Genomic DNA, 22,870 nt, shown 5'->3' on the forward strand with positions numbered 1-22,870 from the left:
ACTTCCTGTAATTCTATGAAGCCAGATTTAGACTGTTTGATCTTCCAGATCAGGGGTAGGCAATGCTGTTGTTGGAGTGCCGCAAGTACTGCAGTATTTTTCCTCCAACTAGGCACCACACTGAGCTACTAAGTTAATTGATCAGTTCAGCGAATGCCTCAATTCAACCCACCTGTCCTACCTGCAGCACTCCAGGACCAGGGTTGCCTACCCCTGTTCCAGATATTGATCTATCATGTATGCTGCCCCTCCGCCTTACCCTTCCCGGTGGTATATGTACATATCTTGTTAGTAATCTCTGTTCTGTTTAAGTCAGATCCATTTCTATAGAGCACAATGGTAGCCTCAGTACTATGATAATGATTCATAATATTGAGACTGTAGGCTCCATTGAAGTGATAACCATTGATGAATATATTATAAACACATTGAATGAATATGTATTTCTATGGTGCTAAGCTACTATGAGAGAGGAGAAGAGAAGGGTCACTTCAACCTGGTGTGATAAGTACTACAGCACTTATCTGTCAGGGGGCCGTAGCCTATGCATTCATTAATCTCTGATTCACTGCTACTTTCATAAAAGGAGGACAATATGTCTGAATCGTCATGGAGACAACTTTCTAATAGCTCAATAATTCACTCTCTATATTTTGTTATGCATATTTAGTGGTTCACACACAGCAGCTGTTGTAGTTGGAGTGGTATGTCTCGTAGTAAATGGGGATCATTTACTGTAGGAAGATCAACCACTGCGTCCAGTAGAAAAGCATGGCATGAACCATTATCGGATACAAATGGATTGGTATCATTGCATCACCGGACTACTGCTCCACTTGCTTTCAAATGCCCACTAAACCCACCGTACCTACTTCAAAGACCCACCCAATCCATCCCACCTTGTTCAAAGCCAACCTATCCTCACTTGCCCTTCAGAAGACTGTCTGTTTCTGGCTCTGCAGGACTAAAGCCAAGCCAAGCCACTCTACAGAATGAGAAGACTCCCTCTAGATGGCCGGCCTCCCAGTCCCTCCCTCTCGTCTGGAGACAGACGTAAATCTATCTTATTATTCCTCTAACAATAATGTCTTCAAACAAGCCCAGCCTAGCCCAGTGTTGAACCTCTTACAGTAGTGTCAGTAAGGCTGAACCTAAGCCAACAGTCATTCTGCCCTGGACCAAAACCTCAACAGAGGCACATTCTGTCAGACACTACATCCAACACTTCAACACTCCTAAATAGAGGGGAGGTTTTAGTTGTGACGTGTTACGTCTCGTGGATTGGATGACCTTGTTCTACTTATTGATCCATTGTTGGTCTCCTCTCCTTGTTCTGGTTGGCTCTGAACAGTGTGATTTGAACTATAACTGAGCTGGGTTGCTGGCATTGGTCTAGAGTAGGGAGAGATCCCCACGGGAGTTTGTAAGTGTCAGAGTGATTGGTCTGAGTGACCCTGTGTGCTTCTGGCTCCTTAGGCTGGAAGTGCTGGGGAAGCCTGCCAATTTACTCATTAATATGTCTGAGTTTTTATCCTCCATCTTCATCCAAATCAGAGCCAAGTTCTCTCAGAACTAATCAGAGGGAGGAGGTGGAGGTGAGGCCTGGGCCTCTGGTCGGCTGGCTGGATGGTTAGCTGACTGACTGGCTGAATGGCTGGCTCTAGATGGACAAAGGGTTGTATAACTCACACAACCTATAGATAGATACCTGTGGGAGGGATGGATGGAAGCATTGAGGGGCAGAGGGATTGAGTAACAGAGGTATAGACAGATGGAGGAATGTAGGGTGGATAAACAGAGGGATTAAGGCATGGACAGACAGGTCAGGGCACAGTTCTGTTTTTGTGGACAGCTGTAAAGGGTCTGGTTTGCTCTATTTGAATTTGTGTTTTATTCTAGTCAGGCTTATTAACCAATGATTTATACACTAGATGTCAGATGGGGGCACTGTGTTGAAGCCATCGTGCCTCCATCACTGTTGTAAAAAAGTATTTTGGAAGTTATAGAAATACGTTTATTAATGTCTACATTTGTTTTTGTCACATTTATTCTGTTACAGACACCTTAATAAATACATATAATACTTCCATACATGTAATTTAGTCCTTGAAACATTTAATTGAAATACTGTAGAATTCCATTAATTCCTATGGAGGAATGCTCCTACCTGGGTCTGCCAATATGGCCGACCGGTGGCTTCAAAGCCTCTCAATGGCCAATACATAGCAATCGGCAATCCAGGGTTTATATACATCATTCTTATCAACCCAGCTGTGGCATAGATACTGTAGCTTAGTGGATTGCGAAAAATTTAGAAAATCACCTACCTTTCCCAAAGCCTAATCCAATGCCCAGTCTTACTGTATCTGAACCTCTTTTCCCCATCACTAACTCTAGCCCAGCATCATCTTGTATCTCTATAGAGGGCTACATCTACTTTCCTCTCTGGGAGATGGTTTTAAACCACAGCAACATCTTCTATTCCAATAACTCAACAGTGCTACGATCAGTTTCTAGCAAAACCCATTTGACATAAATACCTTATGAATGTACAGTAATAATAAAGCTCCTCCTATGAGCAGTCACTGTGATAACAAACACAGTAAGTCACTGTTATGTCATGAACACAGCTCCTCTGGCTATGAGCAGTCACTGTAATGTAACAAACACAGCTCCTATGGCTATGAGCAGTCACTGTGATGCAACGAACACAGCTCCTCTGGCTATGAACAGTCACTGTGATGTAACAAACACAGCTCCTCTGGCTATGAGCAGTCACTGTGATGCAACGAACACAGCTCCTCTGCTATGAGCAGTCACTGTTATGTAACAAACACAGCTCCTCTGGCTATGAGCAGTCACTGTGATGTAACAAACACAGCTCCTCTGGCTATGAGCAGTCACTGTTATGTCATGAACACAGCTCCTCTGGCTATGATCAGTCACTGTGATGCAACGAACACAGCTCCTCTGCTATGAGCAGTCACTGTGATGTAACAAACACAGCTCCTCTGGCTATGAGCAGTCACTGTTATGTCATGAACACAGCTCCTCTGGCTATGAGCAGTCATTGTTATGTCATGAGCACAGCTCCTCTGGCTATGAGCAGTCACTGTGATGCAACAAACACAGCTCCTCTGGCTATGAGCAGTCACTGTTATGTCATGAACACAGCTCCTCTGGCTATGAGCAGTCACTGTAATGTAACAAACACAGCTCCTATGGCTATGAGCAGTCACTGTGATGCAACGAACACAGCTCCTCTGGCTATGAACAGTCACTGTGATGTAACAAACACAGCTCCTCTGGCTATGAGCAGTCACTGTGATGTAATGAACACAGCTCCTCTGGCTATGATCAGTCACTGTGATGCAACGAACACAGCTCCTCTGGCTATGAGCAGTCACTGTTATGTAACAAACACAGCTCCTCTGGCTATGAGCAGTCACTGTTATGTAACAAACACAGCTCCTCTGGCTATGAGCAGTCACTGTGATGTAACAAACACAGCTCCTCTGGCTATGAGCAGTCACTGTTATGTCATGAACACAGCTCCTCTGGCTATGATCAGTCACTGTGATGCAACGAACACAGCTCCTCTGCTATGAGCAGTCACTGTGATGTAACAAACACAGCTCCTCTGGCTATGAGCAGTCACTGTTATGTCATGAACACAGCTCCTCTGGCTATGAGCAGTCATTGTTATGTCATGAGCACAGCTCCTCTGGCTATGAGCAGTCACTGTGATGCAACAAACACAGCTCCTCTGGCTATGAGCAGTCACTGTTATGTCATGAACACAGCTCCTCTGGCTATGAGCAGTCACTGTAATGTAACAAACACAGCTCCTATGGCTATGAGCAGTCACTGTGATGCAACGAACACAGCTCCTCTGGCTATGAACAGTCACTGTGATGTAACAAACACAGCTCCTCTGGCTATGAGCAGTCACTGTGATGTAATGAACACAGCTCCTCTGGCTATGATCAGTCACTGTGATGCAACGAACACAGCTCCTCTGGCTATGAGCAGTCACTGTTATGTAACAAACACAGCTCCTCTGGCTATGAGCAGTCACTGTGATGTAACAAACACAGCTCCTCTGGCTATGAGCAGTCACTGTGATGTAATGAACACAGCTCCTCTGGCTATGAGCAGTCACTGTGATGCAATGAACACAGCTTCTCTGGCTATGAGCAGTCACTGTTATGTCATGAACACATCTCCTCTGGCTATGAGCAGTCACTGTAATGTAACAAACACAGCTCCTATGGCTATGAGCAGTCACTGTGATGCAACGAACACAGCTCCTCTGGCTATGAACAGTCACTGTGATGTAACAAACACAGCTCCTCTGGCTATGAACAGTCACTGTGATGTAATGAACACAGCTCCTCTGGCTATGATCAGTCACTGTGATGCAACGAACACAGCTCCTCTGCTATGAGCAGTCACTGTTATGTAACAAACACAGCTCCTCTGGCTATGAGCAGTCACTGTGATGTAACAAACACAGCTCCTCTGGCTATGAGCAGTCACTGTTATGTCATGAACACAGCTCCTCTGGCTATGATCAGTCACTGTGATGCAACGAACACAGCTCCTCTGCTATGAGCAGTCACTGTGATGTAACAAACACAGCTCCTCTGGCTATGAGCAGTCATTGTTATGTCATGAGCACAGCTCCTCTGGCTATGAGCAGTCACTGTGATGCAACAAACACAGCTCCTATGGCTATGAGCAGTCACTGTGATGCAACGAACACAGCTCCTCTGGCTATGAGCAGTCACTGTAATGTAACAAACACAGCTCCTATGGCTATGAGCAGTCACTGTGATGCAACGAACACAGCTCCTCTGGCTATGAACAGTTACTGTGATGTAACAAACACAGCTCCTCTGGCTATGAGCAGTCACTGTGATGCAACAAACACAGCTCCACTGGCTACGTGCAGTCACTGTGATGCAACGAACACAGCTCCTCTGGCTATGAGCAGTCACTGTGATGTAACTAACACAGCTCCTCTGGCTATGAGCAGTCACTGTGATGTAACTAACACAGCTCCTCTGGCTATGAGCAGTCACTGTGATGTAACGAACACAGCTCCTCTGGCTATGAGCAGTCACTGTGATGTAACTAACACAGCTCCTCTGGCTATGATCAGTCACTGTGATGTAACGAACACAGCTCCTCTGGCTATGAGCAGTCACTGTGATGTAACAAACACAGCTCCTCTGGCTATGATCAGTCACTGTGATGTAACGAACACAGCTCCTCTGGCTATGAGCAGTCACTGTGATGTAACTAACACAGCTCCTCTGGCTATGGTCAGTCACTGTGATGTAACTAACACAGCTCTTCTGGCTATGATCAGTCACTGTGATGTAACTAACACAGCTCCTCTAGCTATGATCAGTCACTGTGATGTAACTAACACCGCTCCTCTGGCTATGATCAGTCACTGTGATGTAACGAACACAGCTCCTCTGGCTTTGAGCAGTCACTGTTATGTAACAAACACAGCTCCTCTGGCTATGAGCAGTCACTGTGATGTAACAAACACAGCTCCTCTGGCTATGAGCAGTCACTGTGATGTAACGAACACAGCTCCTCTGGCTTTGAGCAGTCACTGTGATGCAATGAACACAGCTTCTCTGGCTATGAGCAGTCACTCTTATGTCATGAACACAGCTCCTCTGGCTATGAGCAGTCACTGTAATGTAACAAACACAGCTCCTATGGCTATGAGCAGTCACTGTGATGCAACGAACACAGCTCCTCTGGCTATGAACAGTCACTGTGATGTAACAAACACAGCTCCTCTGGCTATGAGCAGTCACTGTGATGTAATGAACACAGCTCCTCTGGCTTTGATCAGTCACTGTGATGCAACGAACACAGCTCCTCTGCTATGAGCAGTCACTGTTATGTAACAAACACAGCTCCTCTGGCTATGAGCAGTCACTGTGATGTAACAAACACAGCTCCTCTGGCTATGAGCAGTCACTGTTATGTCATGAACACAGCTCCTCTGGCTATGATCAGTCACTGTGATGCAACGAACACAGCTCCTCTGCTATGAGCAGTCACTGTTATGTAACAAACACAGCTCCTCTGGCTATGAGCAGTCATTGTTATGTCATGAGCACAGCTCCTCTGGCTATGAGCAGTCACTGTGATGCAATGAACACAGCTCCTCTGGCTATGAGCAGTCACTGTGATGTAATGAATACAGCTCCTCTGGCTATGATCAGTCACTGTGATGCAACAAACACAGCTCCACTGGCTACGTGCAGTCACTGTGATGCAACGAACACAGCTCCTCTGGCTATGAGCAGTCACTGTGATGTAACTAACACAGCTCCTCTGGCTATGATCAGTCACTGTGATGTAACGAACACAGCTCCTCTGGCTATGAGCAGTCACTGTGATGTAACAAACACAGGTCCTCTGGCTATGATCAGTCACTGTGATGTAACGAACACAGCTCCTCTGGCTATGAGCAGTCACTGTGATGTAACTAACACAGCTCCTCTGGCTATGATCAGTCACTGTGATGTAACTAACACTGCTCTTCTGGCTATGGGCAGTCACTGTGATGTAACTAACACAGCTCCTCTGGCTATGATCAGTCACTCTGATGTAACTAACACAGCTCCTCTGGCTATGGGCAGTCACTGTGATGTAACTACCACAGCTCTTCTGGCTATGAGCAGTCACTGTGATGTAACTAACACAGCTCCTCTGGCTATGATCAGTCACTGTGATGTAACTAACACAGCTCCTCTGGCTATGATCAGTCACTGTGATGTAACTAACACAGCTCTTCTGGCTATGGGCAGTCACTGTGATGTAACTAACACAGCTCTTCTGGCTATGGGCAGTCACTGTTATGTGTGCTGCAGTGCTGCAGTGTTGTGTTGTTTTCTGAGACATGGTTTGTGTTATTTTCCAGAGGGTGTGTTTATCTCATGGCACTGCGTCTCTAATGATGGCCACAGATCTGGGACAATGAACGAAGGAGTGGTCCGTCTGCTCGGCTTTCTGAATACAACCATTGATGTTAGTTAATTAGGAGTTGGTTGGGAAGTGAAACTCATCTCACTAAATATCTGTAGGCTTAGATTATAAGTAGGGGAACTCTCAATAAATATCTGAAGGCTGACATTGTAACATTATAATATGGTATAAGAGCTGTATTATATAATATAGGGCCAGAGCTAAACAGAGCAAAACATTTCAATTTTTATTATGTTGAACTATTATTAAGTTACCACAAAGTGCCACTTACAGCAAGTTCAGGAAGTGCCTCTTTATCATTTACAGTAATTTCAGGAAGTGCCTCTTTACCACTTACAGTAATTTCTTCATGACAAGTAAATACAAAGCATCTCTGCTCTTTCCACTGCTGTCTCTGAGACAGTGGCCCATAGCAATGGCAGGTAGAGTGTATCCTGATCCACCTCTGACAGCCCGTCTGACCTCATTGGGAAGTGGGAATGAATGTCACACCTTCCTACATCCTTCCTTCCTCATGCAGCCCATCACCCATTGATCTCTCGCTCTCCTGATCTCCTGGCCTCCTTTAGAACCGCCCTCTCTCCATCCTCACACCGCTCTATAATAGGCCCTACAGATATATACAAGCAGTGCCTTGAGGAGGTGGAGAAGACTGAGTGGGGTGTCACATCACAAAGAGAGATGCGAGAGCGAGAAAGAGAGAGAGAGACTCACTTCAAAGGATTGACCTAGTTAGTGTCAGATGTGCGCATCACACAAATCATTAATTTACCATTCAGGAACACTGACAACAATAGCAACAAGCTCTAAATAGTGACGGAGAGAGGGTAAGGTGTTTTTTCCACTCTTTCTCCTATCGCCTCGCAGCGTCTCTGGCTACCATATTGGCCCTTTGTCTCTCCGTGTGAAAAGGAAATGCACCTTTACACTGTGGCAGGAGGGCCGTGAATGAGGACTAAACCTCTGTTGTCTCTGGTCTCTCTGACTGGGTAAGCATTACAGATAATAGGATAAGTAGTGATGATGGGAGGGAGGTTGCCAGCTCATATTGTAGTGTAGCTGAACCACTACCGTACATTCTCTAATAATATATCTAGCTCATATTGTAGTGTAGCTGAACCACTACCGTACATTCTCTAATAATCTATCTAGCTCATATTGTATTGTAACTAAACCACTACCGTACATTCTCTAATAATATATCTAGCTCATATTGTATTGTAACTAAACCACTACCGTACATTCTCTAATAATATATCTAGCTCATATTGTAGTGTAGCTGAACCACTACTGTACATTCTCTAATAATATATCTAGCTCATATTGTATTGTAACTAAACCACTACCGTACATTCTCTAATAATCTATCTAGCTCATATTGTATTGTAACTAAACCACTACCGTACATTCTCTAATAATATATCTAGCTCATATTGTATTGTAACTAAACCACTACCGTACATTCTCTAATAATATATCTAGCTCATATTGTAGTGTAGCTGAACCACTACCGTACATTCTCTAATAATCTATCTAGCTCATATTGTATTGTAACTAAACCACTACCGTACATTCTCTAATAATATATCTAGCTCATATTGTATTGTAACTAAACCACTACCGTACATTCTCTAATAATATATCTAGCTCATATTGTAGTGTAGCTGAACCACTACTGTACATTCTCTAATAATATATCTAGCTCATATTGTAGTGTAGCTGAACCACTACCGTACATTCTCTAATAATATATCTAGCTCATATTGTAGTGTAACTGAAATACTACCGTACATTCTCTAATAATATATCTAGCTCATATTGTCGTGTAACTGAAATACTACCGTACATTCTCTAATAATCTATCTAGCTCATATTGTAGTGTAGCTGAACCACTACCGTACATTCTCTAATAATATATCTAGCTCATATTGTAGTGTAACTGAAATACTACCGTACATTCTCTAATAATATATCTAGCTCATATTGTAGTGTAACTGAAATACTACCGTACATTCTCTAATAATATATCTAGCTCATATTGTAGTGTAGCTGAACCACTACCGTACATTCTCTAATAATATATCTAGCTCATATTGTAGTGGAACTGAACCACTACCGTACATTCTCTAATAATCTATCTAGCTCATATTGTAGTGTAGCTGAACCACTACCGTACATTCTCTAATAATCTATCTAGCTCATATTGTAGTGTAGCTGAACCACTACCGTACATTCTCTAATAATCTATCTAGCTCATATTGTAGTGTAACTGAACCACTACCGTACATTCTCTAATAATCTATCTAGCTCATATTGTAGTGTAACTGAAATACTACTGTACATTCTCTAATAATATATCTAGCTCATATTGTAGTGTAACTGAAATACTACCGTACATTCTCTAATAATATATCTAGCTCATATTGTAGTGTAGCTGAACCACTACCGTACATTCTCTAATAATCTATCTAGCTCATATTGTAGTGTAACTGAACCACTACTGTACATTCTCTAATAATATATCTAGCTCATATTGTAGTGTAGCTGAACCACTACCGTACATTCTCTAATAATCTATCTAGCTCATATTGTAGTGTAGCTGAACCACTATCGTACATTCTTTAATAATATATCTAGCTCATATTGTAGTGTAACTGAACCACTACCGTACATTCTCTAATAATATATCTAGCTCATATTGTAGTGTAACTGAAATACTACCGTACATTCTCTAATAATATATCTAGCTCATATTGTAGTGTAGCTGAACCACTACCGTACATTCTCTAATAATATATCTAGCTCATATTGTAGTGTAACTAAACCACTACCGTACATTCTCTAATAATATATCTAGCTCATATTGTAGTGTAGCTGAACCACTACCGTACATTCTCTAATAATCTATCTAGCTCATATTGTAGTGTAACTGAACCACTACTGTACATTCTCTAATAATATATCTAGCTCATATTGTCGTGTAACTGAAATACTACCGTACATTCTCTAATAATATATCTAGCTCATATTGTAGTGTAGCTAAACCACTACCGTACATTCTCTAATAATCTATCTAGCTCATATTGTAGTGTAGCTAAACCACTACCGTACATTCTCTAATAATATATCTAGCTCATATTGTATTGTAACTAAACCACTACCGTACATTCTCCAATAATATATCTAGCTCATATTGTCGTGTAACTGAAATACTACCGTACATTCTCTAATAATATATCTAGCTCATATTGTATTGTAACTAAACCACTACCGTACATTCTCCAATAATATATCTAGCTCATATTGTCGTGTAACTGAAATACTACCGTAGATTCTCTAATAATCTATCTAGCTCATATTGTAGTGTAGCTGAACCACTATCGTACATTCTCTAATAATCTATCTAGCTCATATTGTAGTGTAACTGAACCACTACCGTACATTCTCTAATAATATATCTAGCTCATATTGTAGTGTAACTGAACCACTACCGTACATTCTCTAATAATATATCTAGCTCATATTGTCGTGTAGCTGAACCACTACCGTACATTCTCTAATAATATATCTAGCTCATATTGTAGTGTAGCTGAACCACTACCGTACATTCTCTAATAATATATCTAGCTCATATTGTATTGTAACTAAACCACTACCGTACATTCTCCAATAATATATCTAGCTCATATTGTCGTGTAACTGAAATACTACCGTAGATTCTCTAATAATATATCTAGCTCATATTGTAGTGTAACTGAACCACTACCGTACATTCTCTAATAATATATCTAGCTCATATTGTAGTGTAGCTGAACCACTACCGTACATTCTCTAATAATCTATCTAGCTCATATTGTAGTGTAACTGAACCACTACCGTACATTCTCTAATAATATATCTAGCTCATATTGTCGTGTAACTGAACCACTACCGTACATTCTCTAATAATATATCTAGCTCATATTGTAGTGTAGCTGAACCACTACCGTACATTCTCTAATAATCTATCTAGCTCATATTGTAGTGTAGCTGAACCACTATCGTACATTCTCTAATAATCTATCTAGCTCATATTGTCGTGTAACTGAAATACTACCGTAGATTCTCTAATAATATATCTAGCTCATATTGTAGTGTAACTGAACCCCTACCGTACATTCTCTAATAATCTATCTAGCTCATATTGTAGTGTAGCTGAACCACTACCGTACATTCTCTAATAATCTATCTAGCTCATATTGTAGTGTAGCTGAACCACTATCGTACATTCTCTAATAATATATCTAGCTCATATTGTAGTGTAACTAAACCACTACCGTACATTCTCTAATAATCTATCTAGCTCATATTGTTGTGTAGCTGAAATTCTACCGTACATTCTCTAATAATCTATCTAGCTCATATTGTAGTGTAGCTGAACCACTACCGTACATTCTCTAATAATATATCTAGCTCATATTGTATTGTAACTAAACCACTACCGTACATTCTCCAATAATATATCTAGCTCATATTGTCGTGTAACTGAAATACTACCGTACATTCTCTAATAATATATCTAGCTCATATTGTAGTGTAGCTGACCAACTACCGTACATTCTCTAATAATCTATCTAGCTCATATTGTAGTGTAGCTGAACCACTACCGTACATTCTCTAATAATCTATCTAGGTCATATTGTATTGTAACTAAACCACTACCGTACATTCTCTAATAATCTATCTAGCTCATATTGTAGTGTAGCTGAACCACTACCGTACATTCTCTAATAATCTATCTAGCTCATATTGTAGTGTAACTGAACCACTACCGTACATTCTCTAATAATATATCTAGCTCATATTGTAGTGTAGCTGAACCACTACCGTACATTCTCTAATAATCTATCTAGCTCATATTGTAGTGTAACTGAAATACTACCGTACATTCTCTAATAATCTATCTAGCTCATATTGTAGTGTAACTGAAATACTACCGTACATTCTCTAATAATATATCTAGCTCATATTGTCGTGTAACTGAAATACTACCGTACATTCTCTAATAATATATCTAGCTCATATTGTCGTGTAACTGAAATACTACCGTACATTCTGTGGTGGTTAATTTATTTACTATCAAATGAGGAGAGACAAACGTATCACACAAGTCAGAGTTATACTTAAACTGAATCTTTATTGATGTATTAATAAGGGAGCAGGTCAATACAACAAAGACATATAAAGTGAATCGATTGAGTGCTCTACGATAATGATGGCTGGTTGACGAATCACCCTCAGATGCTTAGTTGAGAGCCCCGAGACAAAAGTACAAAGGTCTTTTATAGCCAAGATACAACCCTTTCTGTCTACATGACGAACAACAGATGTATGGAATGGGTCACAAGGTTAAGATTTGTATGAAAGATTATTATAATTCACAGCAGACAGTATCTGCTGTAAAAACTGTTTTCTTTGTGTACAGACCAGGGTCTGGCCCTGTGGTCATCTCTCCCTGGTACCATATAGAACAGAGACATTAACTCATCCTCTGGAATGTGGTATCCCCAAAGACATCGTAAATCTTCCAGAGGCCCATCCTCAGTATAACACACACAGATGAGTCTTCTAACAACCCCTTATTCTGTTGCATAAAACAACCATTTGATGCAATAAAAGTATTATAACATCCTCTTGCAATTCTGCTCACACATTTCTCTAATAATCTATCTAGCTCATATTGTAGTGTAACTGAACCATTACTGTACATTCTCTAATAATCTATCTAGCTCATATTGTAGTGTAACTGAACCATTACTGTACATTCTCTAATAATCTGTATATCACATATTGTATTGTAACTAAACCACTACCGTAAATTCTCTAATAATCTTGCAGCTCATATATCATAGTGAGACTGTCCTATCTGGGTTAGGGTGACAGAGACTAATTCAGGGTGTCATACTAGGTAAACTACAGACAGTATGCCCTGCCTACAGCTATGATATAATGATAGCATGCAAAAATATTTGTTTGCACATGTCACAACCATAGACGCTGATTGTGTGTGTGTCTGCCAGCCAGTCTGTTCTCTCCACAGAGTCCAGAGAGGCTCATAGAGTCTTGCTCGGACATTTTTGGGAGGTCAGGAAGGGAAGTGGGATGTGGGCTGGGGAATGGGAGGAAGTGGTAGAGAGAGGATGTAATGCCGTAAGTATGCGTGTGTGTGTGTGTGTGTGTGTGTGTGTGTGTGTGTGTGTGTGTGTGCGCGTGCGTGCGCTTGTCACGTGCATTTACACAAGCATCTGATATAAGGTCTTGTACATTGCTGTTGATGTTATTTTTGCATTAATTACTGTTAAAATGTTTTGTTTGGGACATATGGGTTATGTCGTTGTGTTGTTGTCAAGATTTACTCTACATGCATTAGTGCATTAGAGTTGCACTGTATACCAATACGTATGTACTTTTTCCAAGACTAGAACATGTAAAATACTTTGGTACTAGTTTCGGTACTTCTGTCAAATGTGTCTCAAGGATCAAGCCTGTCTATCAGCGCAGTCAACCCCCCCCACACTCATGCAGCACAGAAGTTAACACAAAGTAATGTGACACAGCATGTAGACATTTTGAAACTGTTAATTACTGTTCGTAAAACAATGTCCATACTTTACAATGCAAGAAGATACGGGTAGCTTCCAGCTTTAGGCTAACTTTCCTTTCTAGCTGACTGACAGCTAAAGGGGCTCCCGAGTGGTGCAGTGGTCTAATGCACTGCATCTCGGTGCATGAGGCGTCGCTACAGACCTGGTTCTTGGTCGCTGTAGACCGTCGGTGTAGGCCGTCGTTCACTACCCTAATACTTTTATTATCACTACCCTAGTACTTGTGATAATATGCTAACTGTAACACCAAATATGCTGATTTCAAAGCTGATTGACACCAAAAACGTTATTAATTCACTTGTTCGGTCTCTCTCTCACCTCTCTTCTAAAGATCTATTGCCTCAGTGAACTGACTGTGGTCTGATGGTCCACCTTGCCTCGTGAATGATGTCATTACTTGTTAAAGAGACAGCTGACATTTTTATAAAATAAGCTTCTTCCATGCAAATGTTGTTGATCAATACAACAAATAAGTCCCAAATGGAAGGGATACAGATTGTTTGATATCTGTAGCCCCATGAAATCAGCCCCAAAAAAGCTAAATAACTCAATGCATGTGCACACTCCTATTGAATATGCATTCACCTGTATTGTGGATAGGCCTAGGCTACATTTTGATTTACCTCATTTATCAATAGAGATTTACCATTCAAGTAAATGATTACCATAATGGTGTTATGTAGTTAGGTTGATAAAAACAAAGTCAAATTGATTGTTTAATTTATTCTCTAGTGACGTAAAAAATTCAAATCATGATGTTGAACTCAAAAAATACCCAATGATTGAACAGAACAGTAGCTGAGTTCATCTTTCTGGATGAAGTGCCATTCTGTGACTTTGGCTAATATGCTGTCTTGTTTTGCTGTGGCATCATTTTGGTATTGAGTATCTTGATGGTATTGAGTATCTTGATGGTATTGAGTATCTTGATGGTATTGAGTATCTTGATGGTATTGAGTGTCTTGAAGGTATTGAGTATTGTGATACTAAATGTAGTATTATCTAAAATAAGGACACACGACAACGAGGTTCTAGCTCCAGCATGTTTACTAACCTAACCCTCGCATGTCATACCTAGGTACGGATACCCCCAAGGGACATCCTACTACATCTTCCCCTCTCCAATGAAGAAGAACTCAACATGCATAACCACTGAAGCATAACCGAAATACGATTTGGAAACCAGTATTATTCTCTAACATGCTACTTCACATCCTGAAACAGTATGAAAGCATTAAATCACACAGTATGAACATTAACTTAGTCTCTTTTTGCTGGGTATGGTCCCCAACAGTATGTTTTCTCTTCACGTAACAATCTTTCAGCCACTCTGGTGGCTTCACATCCCTTTTTGGGTGCGCTTGTGGCTCTGTGAGCATTCCCCCTCCTTCACCCTCTTTTTGTGCATTTTCTGTGGCCTCGGTCTGTGTGGCTGGTAGATCTGGAAGAGCTCTGAGGTGTGTTTTGTTCCTTCGTACCTCTTCTGAGCCTGTGTCCACCATATAGGAGCGTGGGGCATCTGCTTTCCTCGGCACTATTGCTGGTGTCTTTGAGTTTGTAATCCACACATGTTGACCTTCGGTCAACTCTGGCCTCTCCGTAGCACGGTGTCTAAAGTCTACAGTTTGCATTTGTTTCAGCCGTTTTCCCCGGGGTTTAAGCTGAGCCGGCGAGACAGGCAATGGGGAACGCAGCCTCCTGCCCATCAGGAACTCGGCAGGCGTCGGCCCACGATGCAGTGATGTAACTCTGTAAGCTAACAGAGCCCTGTATGGATCCTTGTTCTTTTTCAGCATTCCACAACTATCTCTGCCTCACCATTACTCTGTGCATGGAGGCTACTGGTCACATGTGTGAAGTCATATTCTGCGGCAAAAGCAGAAAAGGAGATCGCAGAGAACTGGGGAGCGTTATCTGTAACCAGGACCTCAGCGACCCCTTGCCTGGAAAAATTACTTTAATCTATTGATAACTCCAGCTGATGTGGTTATGGGTGTCTTTGCTATTTCAATGTATCTTGAATAGTAATCTACCACTAGCAGATAAGCGTAATTTTGGCAGCTCTGTTGCCGTCATTGGCTCCGGATGACAAGGTTGACATTTTGTACAGACCTCACACTGGGCCACCAGCTTGACAATCTGAGTACTCAGACCAAGCCACCACACTGACTATTGAGCCCTCAGTCTGCATTTGGTTATCCCCATGTGTCCCTCATGCACTCTGTCTAGCATTCCTGGTTGTAGAATCTCTGGGATAACTCTCCGTTGTCCTTTCAGGAGAAGGTCTCCATTACAGTGGAAGTCACTTTGGTGCACCCAAAAGGGCTTCAGAAGCTGAGGCAGTTCCTCCTGTCTGGGCCATCCCTTTTTGCATCTGTCGGCAGATGGGGTCTCGTTGTTGGCCCTCTGCAATCTGCTGCAGTTTGGTCTGAAATGCTCCTCTAGACAATTGTCCTCCTCTGATAATGGACGTTTAATTGGGGCCCTGGAGAGTGCATCTGCTGTGATCATTGGCTTCCTTGGCACATACACCATCTTGTAGGTGAACCACAGTAATCTGAGGCGGAAGAGCAGAACTCTGGGAGGCAAGTCGTCCAGTGCTTTTGTCCCTAACAGAGCCAACAGTGGTTTGTGGTCAGTCTCTGCTGTAAACTGCAGGCCAATAAGGTATTGGCTGAGCCTTTCACATGCCCATGTGATAGCAAACGCCTCCTTCTCCACTTGTGCATACCTTTGCTCTGTGTCGGAAAGGGGATTTCCCCACATTTGCGACAAACACTTGAACTAGCTACTGTTGCTGTCTGTGATTGTTTTCTCCACGTCTGTCTCTGTTCTGTGTTCCCCTCCGTTTTTTTTAGTTCGGTATGAAAATGCATGTATTTCCTCACTCTCTTCGCTCTTCAAGGAGCTGTTGTCGCGCAGCATCGTCTGCTTTCTTTTTACTGTCTCACTCTGCCTAACCTGGTTTACAGCTTTGGACAAGGTAAGCTGGGAATCCAACTGTAACTTTTCAGAAAGTGATATATTTCTTATTCCCACTACAATCTGATCTCGGATCAGCTCTTCCCTGAGCGTACCAAACTGACAATGTTCTGCTAGTTTGTGAACAGCTGTGCTAAAACTGTCGGTGGTTTCACCCTTCTCCTGTTTGCGCATATTAAACCTAGCTCTCTCAAATATAATGTTGTCTCCCTACAAAATGCGTTTCAAAACAGTCTTTAACTTCTTGCGTCGAGCAATCCCGTATCCGGGAGCGTAATCATAGCCTCAAGCTCATTAGCATAACGCAACGTTAACTATTCATGAAAATTGCAAATGAAATGAAATAAATATATTGGCTCACAAGCTTAGCCTTTTGTTAACAACACTGTCATCTCAGATTTTCAAAATATGCTTTTCAACTATAGCTACACAAGCATTTGTGTAAGAGTATTGATAGCTAACATAGCATTAAGCCTAGCATTCAGCAGGCAACATTTTCACAAAAACAAGAAAAGCATTCAAATAAAATCATTTACCTTTGAAGAACTTCGGATGTTTTCAATGAGGAGACTCAGTTAGATAGCAAATGTTCAGGTTTTCCAAAAAGATTATTTGTGTAGGAGAAATCGCTCCGTTTTTTTCATCACGTTTGGCAAAAAAAAAACGAAAATTCAGTCATTACAACGCCAAACCTTTTTCCAAATTAACTCCATAATATCGACAGAAACATAGCAAACATTGTTTAGAATCAATCCTCAAGATGTTTTTCACATATCTATTCGATGATAAGTCATTCGTGGCAGTTGGTTTTCTCCTCTGAAGCAAATGGAAAAATGCACGCAGCTGGAGATTACGCAATAATTGCAACGGAGGACACCAAGCGAGCACCTGGTAAATGTAGTCTCTTATGGTCAATCTTCCAATGATATGCCTACAAATACGTCACAATACTGCAGACACCTTGGGGAAACAACAGAAGGTGTAGGCTCATTCCTTGCGCATTCAAAGCCATATAAGGAGACATTGGAACACAGCACCTCCAAAATCTGGGTCATTTCCTGTTTGAAATTTCATCTTGGTTTCGCCTGTAGCATCAGTTCTGTGGCACTCACAGATAATATCTTTGCAGTTTTGGAAACGTCAGAGTGTTTTCTTTCCGAAGCTGTCAATTATATGCATAGTCGAGCATCTTTTCGTGACAAAATATCTTGTTTAAAACGGGAACGTTTTTTTATCCAAAAATTAAAAGAGCGCCCCCTATATCGAAGAAGTTAACAGCACTGTAGTTAAGTTTCTCTTCCTCAGTCAACGTTGAAGCATTTAATATATCCTCGGCTTCATCACCCATAGAGTAGATCAGTGTATTAACTTGAAATGCCTAATTTTTCATGTTTAAGCCTGATGCTACCCTGTATCTTTCAAAGCGCCTGATCCATTTCAGCCAGTTTTGAATGTCCATACAATCAAAATTCTCTAGGGGACTAATGCGGAATCCATCAGCACTAGCCACTGGCTTGTCCGTGTTTGCGCCAGAGCCCGTGGAGTCACAAACCCTGAAATCCCGCCACTTTCTTCCTATTGCAACATGTTGCTTAGCAGTAACTTAGTCCTTTCTCGTTAGCTAGCAAAATAATGATATGCGCTGTTTAATCTCCATCACTGTGCCCTCCCTGCTTTGAAACAGCCTGAATGTATGATTTACTTGGTACGTCCTTCACATTTATGTGATTATTAAAACCACTTCTGACACCATGTAGTATTATCTAAAATAAGGACACACGACAACGAGGTTCTAGCTCCAGCATGTTTACTAACCTAATCCTCGCATGTCATACCTAGGTACGGATACCCCCAAGGGACATCCTTCTACACTAAAAATTATGATTTGTTTTTGTTTGTTCCCTGTCAGAAGCCCAACTGTGTAACGCGACTAATCCTAACTTGGGTGAGAGAGCTACACCGCTCTGAGAGCTGCAAGGTGACTCTTCTGCAGCCTGGTCATTGTATATATGTAGTGATTAGAATAGCAGCTTGTTGGGGAGTCCAGTACTAAATATTTAATCTGAAAGGTAGGCTGTGGCACAACACGACACGCTGCCTGGTCCTTTTTTGCCCAGGGAACAAACACACTCTTTGGCGGCTGTGGAGTAGCCGGTAGGTTGCATTGTGTTTAGAGGAAATGCGTGTGTATGTGTGTGTTTGTGTGCGCATATGTGCACTTGTGTGTACTTGTGTGAATGTGAGTGTGTGAGTAGGCACAGCAGCAATGGGGTGTGAAAGAGGCAGCAGCAGAAACAGAGTAGTATGGTTGCTGTGTTTTGATCAGAGGGATATGGAGATAAAGACCTTCTAACAGAGAGAGGTAGCACTGGGACTCCACAGGGAGGGAGAGATGGAGACAGACAGAGAGATTACATGAAGGTAGATCTAGAGGAGGAGGGGAGTCGGTGGGGGGAAGGGGGGTAATATTGGTCCGAACAGCAGTAAATGCAGATGTAATAATTTTCCTCACTTTCATTTTCGCTCACCCTATTTCTCCTTTCTCTCCACCCTCTCTCTCGGTCCCTCTCTCCTCTCAGATATGTGTCACAAAGATGTCCACACGCAGCGGCCAGGGAAAGGACTCGGTCATCACGCCCCTGGACACCATCCCTGAGGACAGGAAGGTAAGGGTTCAGCGGACACAGAGCGGTTTCGACGCCTTCGAGAAACCCGCCAGCCAGGTGAAGAGGGTGCACTCAGAGAACAATGCCTGTATCTCCTCCAAGGCCTCCTCTACTGGGAAAGAGTCGCCCAAACTGCGCCGACACTCCAGCCCCAGCTCTGTAAGTCTATACAGTAGCCTACACACTGTATGCTACATACTGTATATAAAATACACAGCACAGTCTATAGTATACACAGTCTGTTGTCTACTCACTGAACAGCAGGGATCATTATTAATAATGATAATTACATAATTACAAATATTTTGTGGACTGTAAATTGACCACAAGAAGCCCAAACAGATATAATGTTTGACTAAAATGTGGGAATACATGGCAACAGATGTATTAAATAAAAATCACTTGGAGCTGTTTTCCTGGTCTTTTATGTCCAACATTTTTTTATATCTTAAAAAAATATATATTGTTGATTGCTTGCTCTGAAAACTTGGGGGTCAAATGAAACCACCCACGAGCCAAATTCTGCAGTTGGGAAACACTGCAGTCGATAGTATACAGTACAGACTATAGGCCTGCAGTACATTATACTGGTTGGCGCGACTATAGTACACATTGGTTGAAGCTCAATGTTAAATTCATATCTCCCTACCATCACATGTAAGCCAATATGACACCCTCCCCGCTTCTCGTATTGCTCTCATGTGCACATTTCTACCCAATAAAAACCAACGATGTGCCTCTTTTCTGGAGCATTTTTGACAATGCTAACATCTTTTCAGCCGAATCTCAGAGTTCTAAAACCGGGTGCAACTCGGTTGCTACGCAACAGTAGCAGCTAACTAGGAGAATGCTTGTAGCTGCAGCTAGCTAGCTTACACCAGTTGGATAAGAAGCAAAAGGAAGGTAGCTAGCTAGCTTACACCAGTTGGATAAGAAGCAAAAGGAAGGTAGCTAGCTAGCTTACACCAGTTGGATAAGAAGCAAAAGGAAGGTAGCTAGCTAGCTTACACCAGTTGGATAAGAAGCAAAATGAAGGTAGCTGGCTAGCTTACACCAGTTGGATAAGAAGCAAAATGAAGGTAGCTGGCTAGCTTACACCAGTTGGATAAGAAGCAAAATGAAGGTAGCTAGCTTTGCTATGACTGAACACTTGTGTGTAATCAACTTTGGGAAAACTGCCACACTGTTTATTTATAATACATGCACACGCCAGAACAAACGTGTCGCTGTTAGAAAATCCATAGCAAATTATATCCCTTAGCTTATTCATTATTTTAGTTCGCACCCTCCTCTGTCAATGCTATTTTCTTCTTGTCATTATAATCCAAATTTGTGCTTACTGATCAACACAGTGTCAAGTTACTTTGTAATGTGTTCCTGAAAACCTGAAGTCGCCATTCACAAGTAAAAAGTAGCAGGGGTGCAGGTTGCACACAAAGCATCCAGGTAAAACAACAACCTCATAAGGATCATTGCTTGTTTCCACGACCTGTGTGGAGTCAAAATAAAATGGCACGTTTGCTATCTTGGTTAGTTATGTGATAAAATGTAACTGTTTTCAAGGAAGAGAAATAAACGTTCAACCAGTACTGAGTGAATGAACAAAAACATTTTGGAACGAACGTGTGCTGTCATCATTTATATAGTGTCAAGTTGACATATCTATAACAGGGTCCGTAGTGTAACGCTTAGCATCACCACGCTGGGGTTTGAAGGTCCTGGGTTCACCTACCGGAGGGGCTTCTCTTTCGTGTATAGCTTTTGAGCCCCCCTTTCCCATTACACACTCACACACTGGTGTGCACACATACGCACAATGTGTGATTACTTTCATCTATTAGGTGTTTCTTAAAAGAGCCTTTGGGTTCGTTCGGCATCGTTGAGTGGCAAGGTACAGAGAGTGTGACTAGGACTGGTGCGCGCGTCTTGCTTCTACAGAGGGGAGAACAGTGGAGAGACCAGCTCTCAAACTCTCGAAGAAGACGTCATTGCCCTCATCTGTCAGATGCACGCCATCCCTACGTTACAAATACATGCGATAAGTTGCACAGGTTGTAAACGATTCCTTTTCAGGCACCACTTTCTGTCATTTGAGAAGCTAAGAAATTCTTCATGCTGGCCCACGTCGAGCTGACAAACGACTTACGCATATTCATAATCACACAGTACATCACACGCTATCAGTAGCAGTTATGTATGTTCTGTTCCATCTAATTTCATATTTATACTGCCATTTATATATGTGGGAATGTGTGCTCATTTACTGGAGTTGGACAGCTGTGTACAACATTACTAAAAACATTTGTAGCTAAAGGATTTAGAGTACCTATCCAATGTCAGATTTGTAAATATTTATTCTTAAAAATATTTTGTACTTTTTTGTTTCTCAGCAGTTTGTCATTTGTCACAGTGTTTGTATCAGGAGTTACTAAAATTGCTATTGACGAGCCACAGGGTCATACATGCCTTTTTGTTCATAGAGACCTGAAATAGTAGAATCAGGTGTGGTAGAACTGGGCTTGAACAAGACAGCCTGCATAACCCTGTAGCTATTCAAGCACAATTGTGGCCATCCCTGAATTGTAAGTGCAAAGTTTACTATGTCTGATGAATGTACGTTTGATTGTAAATGGTTTATTTTGTAATAACTCACTGTTGTTTACAGGTAGTGCAGTACTAGGCCTTTCTTCAGAAAACATTTTCATTTAAATAGTTAATGGGTACATGTTGATTATTTTGTGTATTTTACAGGAGCTTTCTCCATTGTCTTGTTAAAAGAGATCAGGGTAAACATTTCCAGTTTATGCCATATTGGCTTAAATGGGCTTCAGTTTTTTTGCTTCTCTCTAGAAATGCAACTGTTAATATTAAATAAATACTAATAACTACATTTTATTCTGTTGCCATTTGTCATTATTGTGTACTTTTACTTGTATTGCTGTGTTTTGCTCAAGCACACATTGTCTTAGTGTGGGGTGCAATACATTACCTTGAATGCGGTACAAATCACATCATTGTGGAAGCACCTCCTGTAAGAGTGTGAACTAAGCTGTTTGAGAAGGTTTGAATCCTTAGCAACCTGCATACACATTGTTGAAAGTACAATTGACCAACATAGCTACTGTAGTAGGTCAAAGTGGAGTGCTGGAAAACCTTGGTAGAGTATGGGTAAAGTATGCATTGTGGTGCTCGTGAATTTCAGACCAATGCCTACTTCTCACTTAAAACATAGTTGTTTTGTTTTTAAATGTATACAATACACTGTGCAGTCTATACGTACAGTACTGTACAGTCACTAATATACAGCACACAATGCTATAGCAATAACATCAGACAATAATGGGAGAGAAAATTCTGTATTATTATTCTGTATTTGCTAGTGTTTTGCTAGTGTTTTGTTTTGGCATTTAAAACTAGATTTAGATGGATGTGAGGGTGCATCCGGGTGGGTGTCACCGAAATCATCTGCTTTTCAGGGGAAAAGCAGAGAAGAGGCGAAGCCTCAAAACGGATGCTTCAGTTTTCATCCGAGCTCCCTCAGGTGTTTCTTTTACGCCT

General features: G+C 41.5%; 1 protein-coding gene across 2 annotated transcripts in view; it reads left to right on the plus strand.

Moving 5' to 3' along the window:
• LOC115142176 (cyclin-dependent kinase 14) overlaps window positions 1-22,870 on the plus strand; it is a 315,071-nt gene that overhangs the window by 40,090 nt on the left and 252,111 nt on the right. For both annotated transcript variants that reach the window (XM_065028009.1, XM_065028010.1), the window contains one exon: window positions 19,226-19,471. In XM_065028009.1, the coding sequence (XP_064884081.1) occupies window positions 19,226-19,471 (246 nt within the window). The remainder of the gene's footprint in view (window positions 1-19,225; window positions 19,472-22,870) is intronic.

Source organism: Oncorhynchus nerka, linkage group LG14, assembly GCF_034236695.1.
Source record: "Oncorhynchus nerka isolate Pitt River linkage group LG14, Oner_Uvic_2.0, whole genome shotgun sequence".
Classification (NCBI taxonomy): Eukaryota; Metazoa; Chordata; class Actinopteri; order Salmoniformes; family Salmonidae; genus Oncorhynchus; species Oncorhynchus nerka.